The 17,965-nt window shown below is 39.1% G+C and overlaps 1 protein-coding gene across 4 annotated transcripts in view; it reads right to left on the bottom strand.

The window, feature by feature from the left end:
- LOC120537396 (glutamate receptor 3) overlaps positions 1–17,965 on the bottom strand; it is a 389,304-nt gene that overhangs the window by 174,354 nt on the left and 196,985 nt on the right. For all 4 annotated transcript variants that reach the window (XM_039766306.1, XM_039766307.1, XM_039766305.1 and 1 more), the window contains exon 4: positions 8,831–9,018. In XM_039766306.1, coding sequence (XP_039622240.1) covers positions 8,831–9,018 — 188 coding nt within the window. The remainder of the gene's footprint in view (positions 1–8,830; positions 9,019–17,965) is intronic.

The following is a 17,965-nucleotide window of genomic DNA, read 5'->3' as shown; positions in this document are numbered from 1 at the left end:
CTTCCTACAGGATTTTTTCCAGTACTTCAAGATGCTCAGAGATCAGTGGCATAATCTCTTTATTCTCTGTCGCAGCAACATATGGTTACATGTACATAATGGTGACCTACAAGCTTAACTTCTCTCTCAGTGCTTTGATTTTGTCAGTCAATGATAAGACATTTTCAGCTTTTCCTTGCATGTTGGAATTAATCTTGTTTAAATGTTCAAAGATATCAACTAAGTATAATAATTTTGCAATCCAAGTGTTATCTGATAGTGACATGCAAAATTCATCTTGCTTATTAAGTGTGAAAAAAATATATATCTCATCGTTCAGTTCAAACACTTGTAACAACATTTTGCCTCTAGATGGCCATCCTACTTTCATGTGAAGAAGATTAACATTCTGTAGCCATCAGGGGCGCCACAGCTCCCCAAACATCTGGCACAAAGACTGAGACACAAGTCACAGTAAACAAGAGGATTTATTTAGTGTGAAACTCTTCCTTGTAAGAGATTCCCACCCCACAATTACATTCACAGTTCTAAAGCACACAACAATACTTTGTTTTGCTTTCTCCTCTCTGTCCCCCTGTCTCTGCCTCTCTAACTCAACTCCTCCAAGAAAGTGTTGTCCTCCTTCTCCTGACTCTGGCTCCCGATGTTGTGGCAGGAAACTTTTTTTATGTAACACCTGGTAGCACGTCCAGTGTCCCGAAGCTGTGGCTTGGAAGCACTTCTGGGTACCCAAAAAAGTAAGGCTCACCAGTCCCCACAGCATCCCCTAGCAGCACCCATGGAACCCAGCAGGTCTGAGCTGAAGAACTCCGGCTCCTATAAAACCTTGTGGGAATCTGGGGCACCACCACAACCCAGCGAGCCTGCCATCTAGCACTAAGGGGGAGACATGCCCTGTGCATACTGTCTACCCTTGCCTTTCGAAGCCAAGCAAGGTTCTCGGCTGTCCCTCATAATGCTTTTCTCCAAATTGTTCACATACCTTTTGCAAAAAGATGTGATTTAAGAGACCTGCTTTTATATAGTTAACCATTTTTACAACTGTGTCTAGTACAGTTTTCAACTCATTGTTGAGTGTTTTCCCAGCCAACACTTGACAGGGGACAGAGCAATGTGTCATCACTACATCACTATTTCTTTCTTAACTTAAGATTGTACTGGGGTGTTGTACTGTGTTAGCCATTATGGATGTAGTGACATTGCCTGAAGAAGCTGAACTAGCCATTGATGGAACCCCATCTCTACAAATTTCCACACAGCATTTCCAACACAAACCATGACCTTCTAAATATGAACTTAATGCAGTAAATATACAATATCTTAGTCTGTTGTTGTATTTTTAAGTTCTTTACAGCTACTATTCTAGAATGAATGAAATTCAGCACTTGAGTCTTCCATCCAATATTAACAGACTTATCTCCTTGAAGTGCACAAATGTTAACTTTTCTTGCCAGGACCGCACAAACTTTCTTCTTAGCCTGCTGACATATCATAAATCCATCTGCCAATGGTCTTATCTGACAGAGGAATTGTTTAACCTTATTTTCTGCTTCATTCCCCAAAAGGGCCTTAAGTATGGCACTACAAGAAAGGGAGAATTAAAGTCTCTGCTTCTGTGTGAGAAGTCATCTTTTTAGCAATTAACTCAGCTACTAAGTAACTGGCCCCTCGAGCTTTACCAGAAACTTTGGAAAACCTCTGACTCTGTTTTCTTTGCTTATTTAAAAGTCACTTGAAGTATGCTCTAGGTTTGTTAGTAAGATGGCTAAGTTTCAGAGTGAAATGTCTTTTTAATTTACTGTTGACAATTTATCATCACAGATAACACATTTTGGAACAGGACTGACTGTATCCTCACACAAAGTAAATCCCAGATCTAATTAACTGTCCAAACACAAAAGTTTTTGTTCAAAGATGGAACAGTTTGTAATGACCTGCAGGTGCGAGAATAGATTTTACCCTTTTACTCAAAGATAGTGATAGTTAGTCCTGAAAAGGATTGATGGTTTCTTCAGTGGTCAGACCCGCTACCACCTTCCTTGGCCACTTTTCTTTGCCACAAATATCTTCTGAGGCTCCATACACTCCGTGCTGCTTCGTCCCTTTTTCCAGCCTCTGGCCTCACCTCACACTGCATACCCAGTGCCACGCTATCTCCCAGCTCCACAGGCCAACGCAAGGCCAGGGTCCACATCTGAGGCCCACCGGTGGCCATGCACAGAGGTGCAGTGGGCTTCAACAGCATAGAGCTGGGCAAAAAGTGCTCCTTAAGTGTTGTGTGCATGCACCCTCACTTCACGACGCACATGAAGCAGCTTTTGTGGCCTGCTTCTACATGTAGTCCCGCTCTGTCTGATAATTCTCGACTACCTGAGGAATGGGTTCCTCTCAAATCTGGGCCCAGAGTGCCATGAGTTATTCCTCTTTTACTTGCACTTCCATCTTTGCCATCTTTTTCACTTTCACCACTATCATTTAGATGTTTTCATTCAGTAATAGCAAGCTTGCCCCCCTCTAAGTTTTAAGGGTAGATTACAGGTTGTCATATGTTATAAATGTGCTGTAGGTTAGAGCTCTTAGAAGAGAGTGAGATATTTTAAAAGCAATATCTCAGTGTAGTGAAAGAGGTCATGTTTCCAAAAGACGTCATATAGATAAAGGACTGTAGGCCTTTATACAAAGCAACACACGGAGCGGTGACTGGATTTCTATAGAAAGAGAACAAGAGGATGGGACAGAAAGTCTAGGCCACAGCATATGGAGTGGCCCAAGCCAACCAAAATATCTCTGAGTGTGCTGATATCCTGGGCTCAGAATGGAAAGGACTACCAGTTTGAAACAAGTTCCTTACTTATTGCTTCCTGTCTGGGTGAATTAGCAGACAGTGATAATAAAGGACTAGTTTATTTTTGTTTTAAACAAGCTAACACACATGACAGCCCATACATTGTCAACAGGAAGATCAGCACAGTTGCTGGCACTGCCTCTTTACAGTTCAAAGTTGAGGGTTCAAATCCCAACTCAAGTACTGTCTACACGTTCTCCCTGCGTCTTTATGGCTCCAGTTTCATATGTCTTAGGATAACTGATGACGGGCCCCAAAACAGTGCTCATGGGCTGCAATGGAGTACTAGCCCATCCCAAGCTGGTTTCTGTCTTGTGCTGAAGGTTCTGGTATACAGGAGGCTCCAGTCTCCCCACGAACTGAATAAAGCAGGTTTTCTAATGAATGGATGGATGGGATTTTGCAAGTGTATGCTTTGCCTTGATGGGGCTGCAATGTGCACTAACTCTGGACCATTGACTTCCATTGTAAAAAGAATTAGCCTACAGTGTGATGCTAATACCACTAACTAGAACTGAAAAGTGTGGTATATCCTCATTTCAGGATCACAAAATCACTGTGAAATGTGGCTGAACTATAACTTTATTGGCTATGCAAACTGTTTTACTTTCACAACGTGACACAAGATAAATGAATTCCATCCGAGGGGACTTCTCAACTTGTATTCCATTAGCGATAATTCTTTAAAGTGCTTATTTTAAAAGGTATTAAACAATTAGGTTTTTCCTTTCTATTGCGACCCAATCATGTATGCTGAAAGCGTGAAAAACCCTCTGAGGGCTGGCAGAAGGCTTTGCTTTTGCTGTAGTCGGAGTAGGAAATAAGATCTGCCACATCAAACGTGTTTTGGTAACGCTTGATGCTGTGGAGCAACAGCTTCTGACAGCTCCAGACCATCAGACGAAGTGAATGCCTTGCTTCTTTGTATGAGAGGGGCTCACTTTCAGGGGTTCACTATATTGCATGAGGGACTCAGGACTTGTGACTTAACAGAGATGCTTTCCTAGTACATAATACCTTAAAAATTCTTTAGAGTATACAATTTACTGAGCATTGATTCTCTAAAATGTGAGCAAAAAGAACCTGCCTGCACATCCATTCTTACATCTATTCTTCTATCCATCCGTCTTTTATTTTTTGATCTTTTATTGATTTTTTAAAAAACATATAACATTCCATACAATCAAGTCAAACTTAACAAAATTAAATTAAAATCAACACCCACCCATGAGAAAGAGAGGAAGGCCAGCAGCTAGAGTAAAACTATTGAGAGTAGTAAAGAGAGAAAAGGAGTCTTTCTCCCTAATATAAATGGTTATTCTAAAATATTATTGATTAGATCCTGGCAGGTTTTAACAAAAGTTCTGAACAGATCCTCTAAGAGAGAATCTGATTTTTTCCAATTTCAAATAGTATATAACATCAGTAACCCACTGACTTAAAAGAGGTGAGTTAGGATTCTTCAAGTTGAGCAAGATAAGTCTACGTGCTAATAATGAAATAAAGCCAATTAGTTTGTTGTCCTCCTCCACTTTAAGCCCATCCATCCATCCATCCATCTGTCTGCCTTCCAACTGGTTAATCCACTTCAAGGTTGTGGGGTCTTTTAATTCAACTAAGTCACACGTGTCCAACTTAGATCTTTATTGGCCACAGTTTCTGCAGTGTTATGTTACAACCACTGGCCGCTAATAGGACAAACTTTTTCTGTGTTAATTGTGTCTGTCTTGCTTTTTAATAAACCTTGTTTTCCCCAGCTAAAAAATAATGAAAGCAAAGGGAGCAAACACATCTTACTAACTTGATCTCATTGGCAACTATGTGTGCTTCAAACAATATCTGTTTTAATAAAGTATTGGAAAAGAAAAAAAGTCACATTCTGAAAAGTATTCATCTGTTCTGGGTCACAAAACATTTGGAAGAACTCATGAAAAAAAGTCAAAAATTTTGGAAATATCAGATTTGAAAGTCACAGAAACAAATTAATAAGTACTGGCTTCAAATTCAGAAAATGGTTGGCACTCCAGGAAACTCATATAAGACCCCCTGAGTTAGCTGGTCATTGCATCTCGTTATTGAGTCTTAAAAATTAAGTCAATTAAAATCAAGTTAAAGTAACGTCTGTCCCTTTAGATGCAGTAATTGATTAATAATTAAGAACTTGGCCAAAACAAAGACCTGCAGCCACTGTGGCCCACCAGGATCTGAGTTTGACCCCTCTGATTAGCCATTAAAGATGTTCCATATGCTTCCTTTCAACAGGACAGACCAGCTCTATCACTGCTACCTGACTGGCACCGTCATGCCCTCTGCAGCGCCTCAACTCTTTCTCTCCATTGTTCACATAAGCATTCAGAGTGTCCTTGCTGCCTTAAAGTCTAATGGAAGATAAAACCCAGGATAATGTTTTGGCAACAGAAAATTAGGCCTTGTCATGGGTTCAATTCAATAATAAAGCTAGGCACAGAAGGAAGTTTTGGTATGGTTAACCACGGGAAAGCACCTCTTCACTCAGAGAGGACAATTTATACACGGAAAAAAATTATGAAGACTTTAGAGACTTTCGAATCTTAACTTGATCTTATTTAGGAGAAATTAGGTGGATAGGACTGGTGAGCTTGTTGAGTTGAATGGCCTGCTGTCGTTCAACTTTTTCTAAAGTTTGAATAGTTTGAAGATGAAATTGACGAGGAGTAGATTTATTCTGCTTGAGTCAGCTGTGTAACTTGCACTGTATTGTAATTGTTTTAGAAGGCACATAGAATGAAAGGTGCTGTATGAAGGAAAAATGGACTTATTGATAGAAGTGATGGAATGTCCTCATATGATAGGTGGTTAAGATGTTAAAATGGTCCTTACTGATTTATCAATAAGTTGCATGAATTCAGAATTGTCCATTCATCTTACCTTTACAGAGTTGGTGTCTGTCCTTGTGGCACTATGCACAAGGCTGGACGCAACCCCTAATGGGACATAATTTTGAGAGGAAAAATAGAGTATCTGAAGGACAATTCACGTGATTTTGGGGACACTATGCAGGCGTTACACAGACAATACTCGGGCTATGATGGTAATTAGCTCAGGCCTCTGGAACTGTTAGGCTATGATCTTTCAAAAAGAAAAGGGTCCATGCCATGAGATCTAGAACAAGAGGGCAGAGTGAGAAACCATATTTTAGAGAAGACTCTAATAACTGGAATTAATTCTTAAAGGAGGCTTTTACAGCTTGACATCCTCTATCTTTGCAGGATGGAAATTTCATTATGGAATTTGTGTCATGGTTATCTGAGCGCCTTTTACAGGTCACATCAGGCAAATTAGGATGCTAAACGATAACTGTAATTGTGCGCAGGGTGCATTGAAAGCAGGTCATGTGAGAAGTAGAGTTTTTGATTTGTTTGGAGCACAATGAGATGTTAACTACTTGTCTAAGGTGTGCGAAGCATTTGGCAAAATAGAAGTATGAATTTAGAATGGATGATGTTGGAAGGGTAACAAACCAAGAGCAGGGATCTTTTTTTATTGTTTGCAAATTTCTTGTTTTTAGAAGCAAACACTTGCCAAGAGATGGTGGGCTGGCACCCTGCCCAGGGTTTGTTCCTGCTTTGCGCCCTGTGTTGGCTGGGATTGGCTCCAGCAGACCCCCGTGACCCTGTGTTAGGATATAGCGGGTTGGAAAATGACTGATTGACTGACACTTGCCAAGAGCCTAGACAGCTCAAAAAGTATGGAATGGCATTATATCCATGCATACTCTCCAATGTTTTCAGGATTGCACCATTCTCTGTATGGAATTTCCCAATATCTGTGTGGCTTTTCTTCAAGTATGATGTTTTTTCTTCATGTTTGACTCCTCAATGACCCCAGTGTGAGCGTGTGAGTTTGTGCCCAGTTATTTGATATCTATCTATCTATCTATCTATCTATCTATCTATCTATCTATCTATCTATCTATCTATCTATCTATCTATCTATCTATCTATCTAGTATCTATCTATCTATCTATCTATCTATCTATCTATCTATCTATCTATCTATCTATCTACTGTATCTATCTAAGCGACTGGAGGGACTCACCTGACAACTTTAAGGTTCAACACCTTACCCGCTAAGCCACATAACAATATTACATTAAATGACTTACATTTACTTATTTGGTCATTACAGAGGTATAACTGGTTACATTTCTTTTGCTTGGAGCAAAGGCAGTTGAAGTGACTTGGTCAGGGTGACACAGTATCAGTAGTGGGATTAGAACCCACAACCTCATAGTCTAAGTCAAAAAGCCTTAAACACAAAGCCCCACTGCCTTCATCCTTTTAAAGAGCATGCTCAGAATACAGGACTTTCAAATACAATGGTTCCCGTCAGCTATTACCTTACAAGAACGTCATGTCTAAATGGACAGTATCCCTTGAGGATGGCTTTTTAAGAAAAAACTTTCCATTATTAGAATGTCTTACAGGTAATGTAAAACTTTTCTCATTTAGCCTTTTTGTAATTCATTGTGCTTGTGATTTAGTTATTAGATTCATTTAACTACAAAAGAGCACAAAGAGTAAACTACAAAATGTTCTGAGAAAATGGAATACACTGAGGTGGTGTGTTTAGCGCCATCTTCAGGGCATCGGCGCTTCATGTTGGGATTGTCAGTGTTGTCTGTACCTTGGGAAATCAATATATATTGTATGATGACAGGATGATTAGTGCAAAATATGGAAACTGATTTTGGTGAAAATTGTTCATGATCCTGCAAGAGCTTAATGCATGACAATATTAATGAAATACTTGAAAAGTGAAAAACACAAAATGGTAAGTGAGGTAGAAAGAGATGATGGCCACAGAGGCTCTTAAAAAAATAGGCAGCAAAATTAAGAAAGACAGTTAACACACAAAGAAAGGTGCTGGGAGAGAATACTAGAGACCATGAGGTTACACAAAGAGCACAATGACTCAATGATGAGGTGACAACAAATTGAGAAAGATGAGGAGGAGGACGTGGAAAGGCAACTAACAGAAATAAGAAAATGGAGACATGATGCCTTTTACATGACCCTGTGGATGGTCATCCACCATTGCATTCATTGGTTTATTCATCCTATTAAATCCCATTCAGGGTTGTACGATCTCTCATCAATCTCAGCAGAATTGAGTTTAGTGCAAAATTCATCGACAGTTGGCATGCCAATCCAAGGTTGTAGCCTGGCATACATCCACAACAGACCAATTTACACTCGTTGATTAATCTCACTGGAATATTAGAGTGAAACTCAGAAACATGGAGAAAAAAACAACACAAACAATGAGAAAACATGCTAACTCCATTTAGGCAGGACCAAGGCTGATACCCGAAAGCTTTGAGGCAACAGCACCAGCCACGAAGAAAAGCTGGCCACACTACAGATGGTGAGTGCAGTGTAATTTGTAACTTGGACAACCTTCCAAATGTGTGATGCTAGATACAATAAAGATTATTAGCAAGCAAACGGCACAAGTATAATAATGGCTACTGGACTGAAGAAATAACATTATATTAAGTGAATGTTATTAAGTTCCTTGAGGAAGCTTCTTTGATAAGGAAGGTTTAAATTGATGGACTTCCTTGTGTTTATTCCTGATCTTTACAATAATGGACTGTGTATTGATACATGTCCTATATAAGATAATGGCTCAAGGGTGATTATTCTTGCAGATTGTTTAGCATTTGTGCTTAGTGTCACAAAATGAAAACTACTTGACTGAGTCATCTTGTGATGAATAAGAAAGAGAGACTAGCGTGTCAGCACAAGCTCAAAGAGACAGATAGGGGAGATGGCTGACCTGGTTACTGATGGTATAAAGCTGGACCATTGAGTAACACTTTCAAATTGTACACTTCTGTCTGTTATGCCCAATGATTTTTCATTTAACATGGCCTGCTTAGAATCGGCCATGCAAAACATATAAAGGAAGTGTAAGACATTATGGATAGAGGAAGGAGTGTACCTGCTCCAAGATGACATTGATCCTTTCCACTTCACAGTCTATTAAGTAACGCTTCTCCTGTCTTCTGTCCATCTCCTCAATGATGCGTCGAAACTCCTGGGCGTCGGTAATGCTGCCCACGGACCGTGCCGTTACCTGCCAGTTGTTGGTAACAGCTGACTCCATAATTGCTTGGAGAATGGAGAACCCTGAAGAAAAGAGAGAGATGGCTTATTTTTAGAAACAGCTTGAAAGTCTGGTTGGCTCAAATACCTAAGACAAACGTAAATGTAAATGCAAGAAGATGCCTTAATTTCTGACTTAAAATTCAAGAAATGTAACAGGCAGGTCTTTGATCAGCCACAATAGAACAGGATGTGGTGGTGATGGCCTCACCATTCAAGTACACCTTTGCCCTTTAATTTTGGAAATGACAAATGCCGAGCAGTATTATTTTATCTTGTGTTCTCTTAGAAAAGCTAAATTTGTACAGTAGAAGCTGCACTGGATGGCTTCCTGTTCATGCTTGGTTCCTCTGTTGCGTCTGCTCATTCTGTTCAGGGTCATTGGGAGCTGCTGCCTGGTCAAACTCCCACACACAACTGTATATCTACAATATGGGGTGCATGAAGGCAGATGGGACACCTGGAGGGAAATCCACACAGACTCAAAGAAAATGCAGACTCCACAAAGGGGGATTTGGACCCCGGACTCTACAGCTGTGAGATGGCAGTGCAAAGCAATTTGTCATTGTGTATATAAGCCCTAATATAAAGTTATTCTGAATCTTAAAAAAGACTGTCCACCATATTATAAAAGTAGGTCATTTAGAAGTATGGTGTTAATCATCAAGACGGAAATTTCGAAGTATAAATAGTGTGTGGAGAGTCAGGCTCATGACAGTAACATTCAGAGGAGAAAGATGGACCCTCATTCCAGAAGATCCCCTTTTATTCAAGAAATTAATGCCAGGCCAATCCTATATAATCACACTCTATCAGAAGGCTGAGCTTAGTCACTCTCGCTTAGTTTAAGTTGAAGAAACAGATGCCAGATTTCATCAACGGCACCCTCTTATTCTTATTATAGGAAGCTACTGCATTAAATCACTATCATCTTCTATTATACAAAACAGCTGCCAGACTCAGTCAGCGTAATCAGTATCATCCGCCCTATTTATGAAAGTGACGTAGCAGGTTCAATCACAATTCTCCAATTATTTTCTTTGAAAGAAAATAATGAGCTCACTTAGCATCAGGCACACCCTATGGAAGAATGAGATGCCAGGCTGCTAGCGGTAGCTTGTTATTAAATAGAAATGTGTGTGTTTTTGGGGTGTTGGGGGGGCTTGAGTGCCAGTCTGTTCAGTTCTACAGATGTCAAACAGGAAATCAATCAATCAGCCAACCAATCAATCAATCAATCACTTCATAGAGAGCACTTTTCATTGGAAACTCTATCCCATCGGACTTTAAAAGAAGGACAAATTAGTTTCAACCAAATATTTAATCAAAAGAAAATGTCAAGCTTAATCACTATAAGCCAACTCCTTGATTAAAAAAGCCTCACTAAATTACAGGATGAGCCTTCTTTTAAAAATGCAAGGTTGTTTCCGTCTCAGTTTATGTCTCTTAAAAAAACAGAAACATATAACATATATGGAACATACAGTACAGATAGATATCAAATAACACGATGTAAACTCACACGCTCACACTGGGGTCAATGAGGAGTTAAACAATGAGAAAAGAACATAATACCCGAAGAAAAGCCATACAGATAGATAGATAGATAGATAGATAGATAGATAGATAGATAGATAGATAAGCATGCTGTACAGTGATAGAAAATATTTAAGGGATAATAAATAGCACATACAGTAGAAGGATGGCTAGTGTTTCTGTTTCACAGATTGACAATCCTTAATTTCAATCCCACCCCCAGATGCTGCACGTTTGAAATTTGTATGTGCCTGCATATGTTTTCCCTCCAGATACTCCAGTTTTCCTCCCACTTCCCAATGATTTGCATGTTTATTGTTAATTGGTGATTCTAAATTGATCCTCAGGGGCAGTGGCTGTGTGCATGAGATTGTCCTTTGATGAATGTCACCCTTTTTGGTGCTGATTCCTCTCTTGCACTTGTCTTATCAGTAGACAATTTAGCGCCCCATGACTTTGAACTGTATTATGCTTACTTTATATATATCTACAATAAACTTTATCTCTATCTACAATAAAATAAAACCCCACTGGGTGCGTGTGTGTGTGTTCACTCTCTCTGAACAATCTGATTGGTCAGTTTGGCTTTGGTTGTTCAGTTAAACGTGCTTAAGACAGGACGTTCTGGACAAGAGAGGTTGAGGCACACAAATATACAGAGGAAAAGCATTTGATGATCGCTGAAAGTCGCCTTGAAAGATGGGGTATTTGTAAGACAACAAATTATATTTTCACAGTGGGTAATGCAAGCCTGTCTACCATTGGTGGGAGTCATAAAATGGACATGAGACAATCAAGGCATCTCAAAAGGACAGAAACTGAGAAGTAGTCAGTGTGTACTGACGTATCTTTCATGGCTAGCATTATATTTTTGAGCACTTTTAAAAAAAGTAAAGTGCTCTTCTGTAGAATCAGACCAGCTGGGTTAGCCTTTGCTCCCCACATGCATCAATGAGCCTTGGGTGCCCATATCCCTGTTGCCGGTACGCCAATTCTCCTTCTTTGGACCACTTTAGGTAGGTACTAACTACTGAATGCTGGGAACACCCTACAAGACCTTGCATTTTGGAGATAATCAGACCCATTTGTATAGCTATCACAATTTGGCCCTTGTCAGAGTCGCTCAGATCCTTTTGCTTGATCATTTTTCCTTCTTCCACCACATCAACTTCAAGAATGGACTGTTCACTTGCTGCCTGATAATTCCTACCCTTTGACAGGTGCCATGGTAAGGAGCTAATCAATGCCTGCCAATCAGTGAATAATGTATTTTTTCCATAGATATATATACAGTATATATGAAACATATAGGCAATGTGTTAAAGACAGATTTGAGAAGATGACGTCTTTATGTGGCCTAGTTTCGCCTTCAGTCTCTCAGTCACACAACCCATACCCTAATTTCAACAAATAGGCCAGAAAATCTCACACTGCTGACTTGATGTTCTGTCTCTTTCTAGCCTTGTACTCTTAATTTATGAATTCATCAACTACTGAATTGTCATTGTCAGTGTTGGTGCCAAGCCTGCTATGAGATGTGACTGGTAACATAATATTAATAAAACAATAGCATTAATGAAATCTGTATAAAAATGACAGTTCTTTGAATTGGTAATGGCTAATTTTATAATGGTAATGCATTTTATAAACTTGATATTTAAACTTATGATATGCATATTTTATGAAAAATTTCTGTCAATATCCTGATAAATTATTTTATTCTTGCCTGAGTTATATTAGGAGGATAGGCTGTGACTGTACTGTAAAACATTTTATCAGGCTGTATATAAAAAACTGTTAACAAAGTGATGTAAGCCAACCAAAGCCTGTCATATTCTGCATTTCTTTTATGAAAATGAAGTCCCTGATTCAGTCACATTTCATAGTCAACAGGAAGACAAAGAGTATCAGACAATGTCACACACGCCCATAACAATAAATACCAGTCAGGTTTGATCAGCATGGAAGCAGAGCTAAGATGCTCTTGTTCACTATCTGTCACATACTCTTGGTAATCAAATTACCAACAAGATTCCGTTTCATATGATGGACACACCAAGCTTTGTCAGCATCATTACTACTTCATAAATAAATGACAAGGGTAGCAGGCTTGATCACTATACTCTTGTTGCTGTGCTCGACAATAAGAAGATGCTATCATGGAGCTGGAAGCAGTGCTCAACTAAGTAACAAAGTAGAAATAATTTTTTAAATTTTTTTAAGATTATGGTATAGCGTCTTTGAAGTTGAACTTGTCCTGATTGACATCATGACATGAATGCTGTATTGATAGTTGGCATGTAATGTCTGGTGTGTATCAATCAGCAAGCATAAAAACATAAGAAGTTTAACAAATGAGAGGAGACTATTCAGTCCATCAAACTCATTTGTTTAATTCATGGTTAAGCTATCCGAAGCAAGCAAATTGTATTTATAAAAATTCTGTTCTACATAATTCTAACATTGAGGGGTAGCCTGTTCCACAGTCTTGGGCCAGCTACTACAAAGACACAATCCCTTTTAAGTTTTAATCTGCATAGAGCCCCATAGGGGTCGAGCAAAAAAAAAATCTGCTTGAATGAATTACGAAACTCATTTGAACTGATTGTTTTTAATTTTTTCCCTGACTCTTATTTCATTAATTCCTTCAAACAGATTATTATTATTTTTCCCCCTTGCAGTCTGGTTCTTATTATGGAGTCCTGTATGGTTTTCCTGACATAAGGTCCAGTAAACCATAAGTGAACTTTAAGGTTTATGTTGAAAACTAGTTAGAAGACCACTGTGGTTGAAACGGTTCTTTTGACTTTCAAATGCAGGAGAAGTTATGAAAAGGGATGGTATTTTTTTCTGAAAACGTGATATTTCAGAGTCAGTGGTGGAAACTTTAATAGAAAAAAAGGTAAGTTTAAAATCTAGTTGATAATGGCACTGAACAGTGTAGAATAGACTCAAACTATTGGCTGGCTATACTCTTCTAGTTCTGGTTCAGTAAACTAACTGTATACCAGGAAAAAAAATAGCTACTGAAATAAAAAATAAATATAATCCATCCAAGTAAGTTACGTATTTTGTATGAACAAGTTATGTAATTTTTTTTTTTTTATTGCCTGACACCTTCGGGGCTCCGTATAACAATGGCTGACATGATGATTTTAATGACCTGGTGGTGGAATGGTGGAAAAGCATGTCAACAGTATAAGGTGAGTTCAAGCCATTTAAAGCTCCAAAAACAAAAAGTACTACAAAATGAATCCAAATCCAAACTGAGAGCCAATGAAGGAAAACTAAAACTGGAGTGATGTGACTTCTTCTCTTAGTGCCACTCAATTTTCTCCAGTTATTGACAGGCAGCAGTGGCAGATGAAACTGATGGCAGGTGAAATGTAATGTAAGTAAATGTGAAACATTTAGAGTGGATTCATCGATATCTACATACAGACAGTGTAAAGAAGCGATCAAATTGCTAAAAGGATGGTAAGTTACCGTAAATAGCACCTTGATGTGTGGAGTGCAAGTCCAAAGAGGTTCTGTTCAAGCTTTGTAACGCACTAATGAGGCCTCATCTGGAGTACTGTGTGCAGTTTTGGTCTTCTTGTTACAAAAAAGATAAGGAATTGCTAGAGAAAGCCAAGAAAAGAGTGACCAGGCTGATTTTAGGACTAAGAGGTATGAGCTATAAGGAGTGATCGTAGAAGTTTAACCTTTTCAGTTTAAGCAAAAGGAGATAAAAAGGTGACTTAGTGAAGTGTTTCAGGCTAGAAAAGGTGTTAACAGAGTTATGTGATAGGTGACCATAGACCTTGCCCTACTGGGACTCCTGGAGAAGGGAAGGACTGGGAGAGAGGCAATATCTTCCCCAGGATGCGAGAGGGCAGCCCCCCTGGATTGCATGGAAGCTCAACCCTGTTGGGGGCCCGTGGTTACCGCCAGGGGGTGCCTAGATGGTTCCCGAGCCATGGATTGCAGCACTTCTGCCACACCAGGAAGTGCTGCCGGAACAGGAACCAGGTACACCTGGAGTGCTTCCGGGTGCCCATGCAGCACTTGTGCCACACCAGGAAGTGCTGCAGGAAGGTCATCAGGGAGCACCTGGAGCACATCCGGGTGCATTATAGAAGGGGCCACCTCACTCCATTCAGGGAGCCAGAGTCGGGAGGAGGGAGACAAAGCTTGCCGAAGAGGAGTGAAGGAGAAAGACAAAAGAGAATAGAGAAGGAAAGTATTGTGTTTGTGCTTTGGGACTATGTGGTGTACTTGTGGGAACGGGGAAGACATTCTCCATGAGGGAAGAAAAGAAAATAGAAAAACTTGTGCTTTTATAAGTGTGCCACCTGCATCTGTCTGTGTCAGGTTAAGCGCTGGTATAGCGCCATCTACTGTCACACCTAATTGTTTCTTTAAAATAAATTATGCAATAAGAACACAGGAACATGGTTGGAAACATAAAATGGTTAGAATTCTCACAAATGTTAGAATGTTTTTCTTCATGCAAAGAATCATAGATACATGGGATAAATTACCAAGTAGTGTTTTATACAGTAGAAGTTTTGGGACCTTCACATCTCAATTTGATGTTGTTTTAAACAATCTAAGGGAACACGATAGACAGGTTTGTTGGGCTCAATGCCCTGTTCTCATCACAGTTTTCTAATTTTAGCTCTAATGTGAATATTTCAGACATCCTCACAGTTACATAACTGTGTTGGAATTTTCTGCAATTGGACACACTGTTTGGAATCAAACAACTGAACTCTTTATGTTCACAGGATTATCCATAAATTGTTTAGATAAAAACTCTGTGTTCTACTCTCTGACTGGAACAGCTGTCCCTGTGAACTATCAAACCAGCATTCCAGATGTTCCACCTTAACTATAATCTTTCATTTCATCTAGACAGAGCCCCCAGTATCACTCATTTATCTTACTGGGCAGTCAATGCAAGTTCCTTGAGGACCCCTCACACGGTGTTTGCACTGACTGCAGTGAAAAAGCAGCGGAGATGCTGTCATTGTGACCCTATTGCTTTCCAAAAAGACAATTTATTCAATTTGTTTATCAGAATGAAATGCAAGCTGGGTGTTTGCATATGTTGTTGAGGTAGCCTGTGATCTGCTGAATCAGTGCTAGATGTGGATGGTTAAGTGTGAAAGTGCAGTCTTGGTCAGTATCATTTTCCCATGCTTGGAGCTGTAGGACCATGGAAATGTTATTCCTAAATTCTAAGTAAGTGTGTATGAATCAAACAAACAGACATAAATGCATTTTCTGTGTGTCAGTGTAAAGCACCAGGATGTTTAAAACATGTATTGTGCAACAGACTATTAGGCAGATAGCTACTGCTCTTCAGCCAAAGAATGAAAAAATAATGAACTTAAATATTACATTTAAATGACACTGAGGATAATTGGTAGAAACTTTATATTCTCTTTTTTCTACAATGTTTAAACCTGGGGGAAGTGAACTTTGCTGAGCTGCTCTTTAGATACACAAGACAGTTAATAAGGATTCTCCTCACTTTTGCACACTGTGATGACTTTCAATTCTGTGCTTTGCTCGTCCTACAATTTAACCCAAGGCCATGCTGCCATATGTTTAAAAGCAACAACCAGCATGGTGGAAATAAAGTCTGTTGGAGGTTAAAATTGTCTGCTTTTTATTACGTTACCAGTAGTTAAATATAACATTTTCCATAAATTACTTTTCCAGTAAGATAACCAGTGACAATTTGTAACAAAATATGATCTTGAGCACATCATATAGTATACTGTAACACTGTAACATAACATTCAGCTTTGTGCTGGTGCGGTGAAGATGCCACTGGGTGAATAAGAATGCAAGCCTCGTGTGCAGCAAGGTAGGGAACCTTAAATTATTAATCTAAGAACAAGAAAAAATGAGAGAAGCCACCACTGTAGTGTTCACCAGCATCCCATTGTTACTCAGAAATCATACTCTAGAGCAGTGCTTACCATACCATTTTCTTCCAAGCCTGAGGAAGCCAAAACAAAGATCCTCATAGGCCCCTTCTCCTCCTAAGAAATTAAGCTTAAAGGCAAACAAAATTATAATAAAAATTCTTTGGGGGTACCAGGCAGCCTTTGGTACCTCCTGGCGCAAAACAAATCTCATCCAAATGAAAACACATTGACTCACATTGGTACTGAGATTAAGCTCTGCTTTTAGTGCAATGAAAAACTAAACTTTCTACCACAATAAAGTAAGGCAATCACAGAGAGGAAAAGAGGGGTCTACCACTCGGAAACAAGGGGTTCTTGTTCAAGTCTTCTAGGATCTCAAGGGCCTCATATCTCTCAAGACTATCAGTTTCTAATCAAACAACTTATTCTGTGTCCACTCTGGTGGGGGCCTGCAGACCCACAGTTTGAGAATCACTATTCTAAAATACAGCCGGCCAAAAGAACATTTACAGATACTTCTGCATGAATTTCAAATATATTAAAACACAGTTGACCTTTTCAGATAACCAAATCTCATTTCAAAATATATCAGTGTAAGATAAAATATCTGCAATACATAATGCACTTCAGCACATCTGAAACTGACTTCCTCTGCATGTTAAGTTGTCTGAAACAATTTTTAAAAAATCCAAATAAACCTTCTGTAAACATGTTTATGTTTTCTTGTCTGTTTTAATCAGTAATCTTAAATAACAAAGCAATCATTCTGAAGTATCTTGATCTCGAAGTGGAAATGAAACTACTGTATATGAAAGTGTCTGACAAAACGTTTGTGATACCTTTAGTTGTCGGTCCAGCCAAAACATTCTAAACTGTATTTCAGATATGTAAAAATCTAATTTGAAATACATTTTAGGATATCAGAAAACATTTTAGATACCATATATACTTGTGTATAAGTCAGGTCTTAAAACCCAAAAAATCAATCATAAAATCAGACCTCGGCTTATACGCCTGTTCAAAAATACAACACTTACAGTATTTTTTACATCTTCGTGCCTCCTCCAATCTCAGACATGTCAAATTTTGTTGCATCAGTGCAGTTACCAATTTATTTCGCCACTTCAATGACTTTTAATTTAAAACTAGCTTAATATTTTCTTTTGATCGAACGCTCCATCGTAGATAAGGGATGCTCTTACGATAAAGGTGTATGAGGGTGTGAGAAACAAAAAGCACAAATCAGTGCAAACGTTGCTTCGGAATAGTTTGGGTATTACCGTGTGGTCACATTGGCACAATACATAGTATAAAAAAAGGCTGCATGCTCCGTGGTTACTCTCTCAGGTGGCCGTTTTCATATCATAATCTCTTGGACCAATAGCATGAGTTTTCCACATTTGACTTATACGACCGACATTATACAGTAAAATCAAGCCCCGACTTATCCGTGGGAGAACTTATCCGCGAGTATATACGGTAAGTCAAATGTCGGTCAATTTGAAAACATTGAG

This window comes from Polypterus senegalus, chromosome 10, assembly GCF_016835505.1.
Source record: "Polypterus senegalus isolate Bchr_013 chromosome 10, ASM1683550v1, whole genome shotgun sequence".
In the NCBI taxonomy this organism is placed as follows: domain Eukaryota; kingdom Metazoa; phylum Chordata; class Cladistia; order Polypteriformes; family Polypteridae; genus Polypterus; species Polypterus senegalus.
The sequence above is the reverse complement of the archived record's forward strand: the minus strand, read 5'-3'. Positions and strand labels throughout refer to the sequence as shown.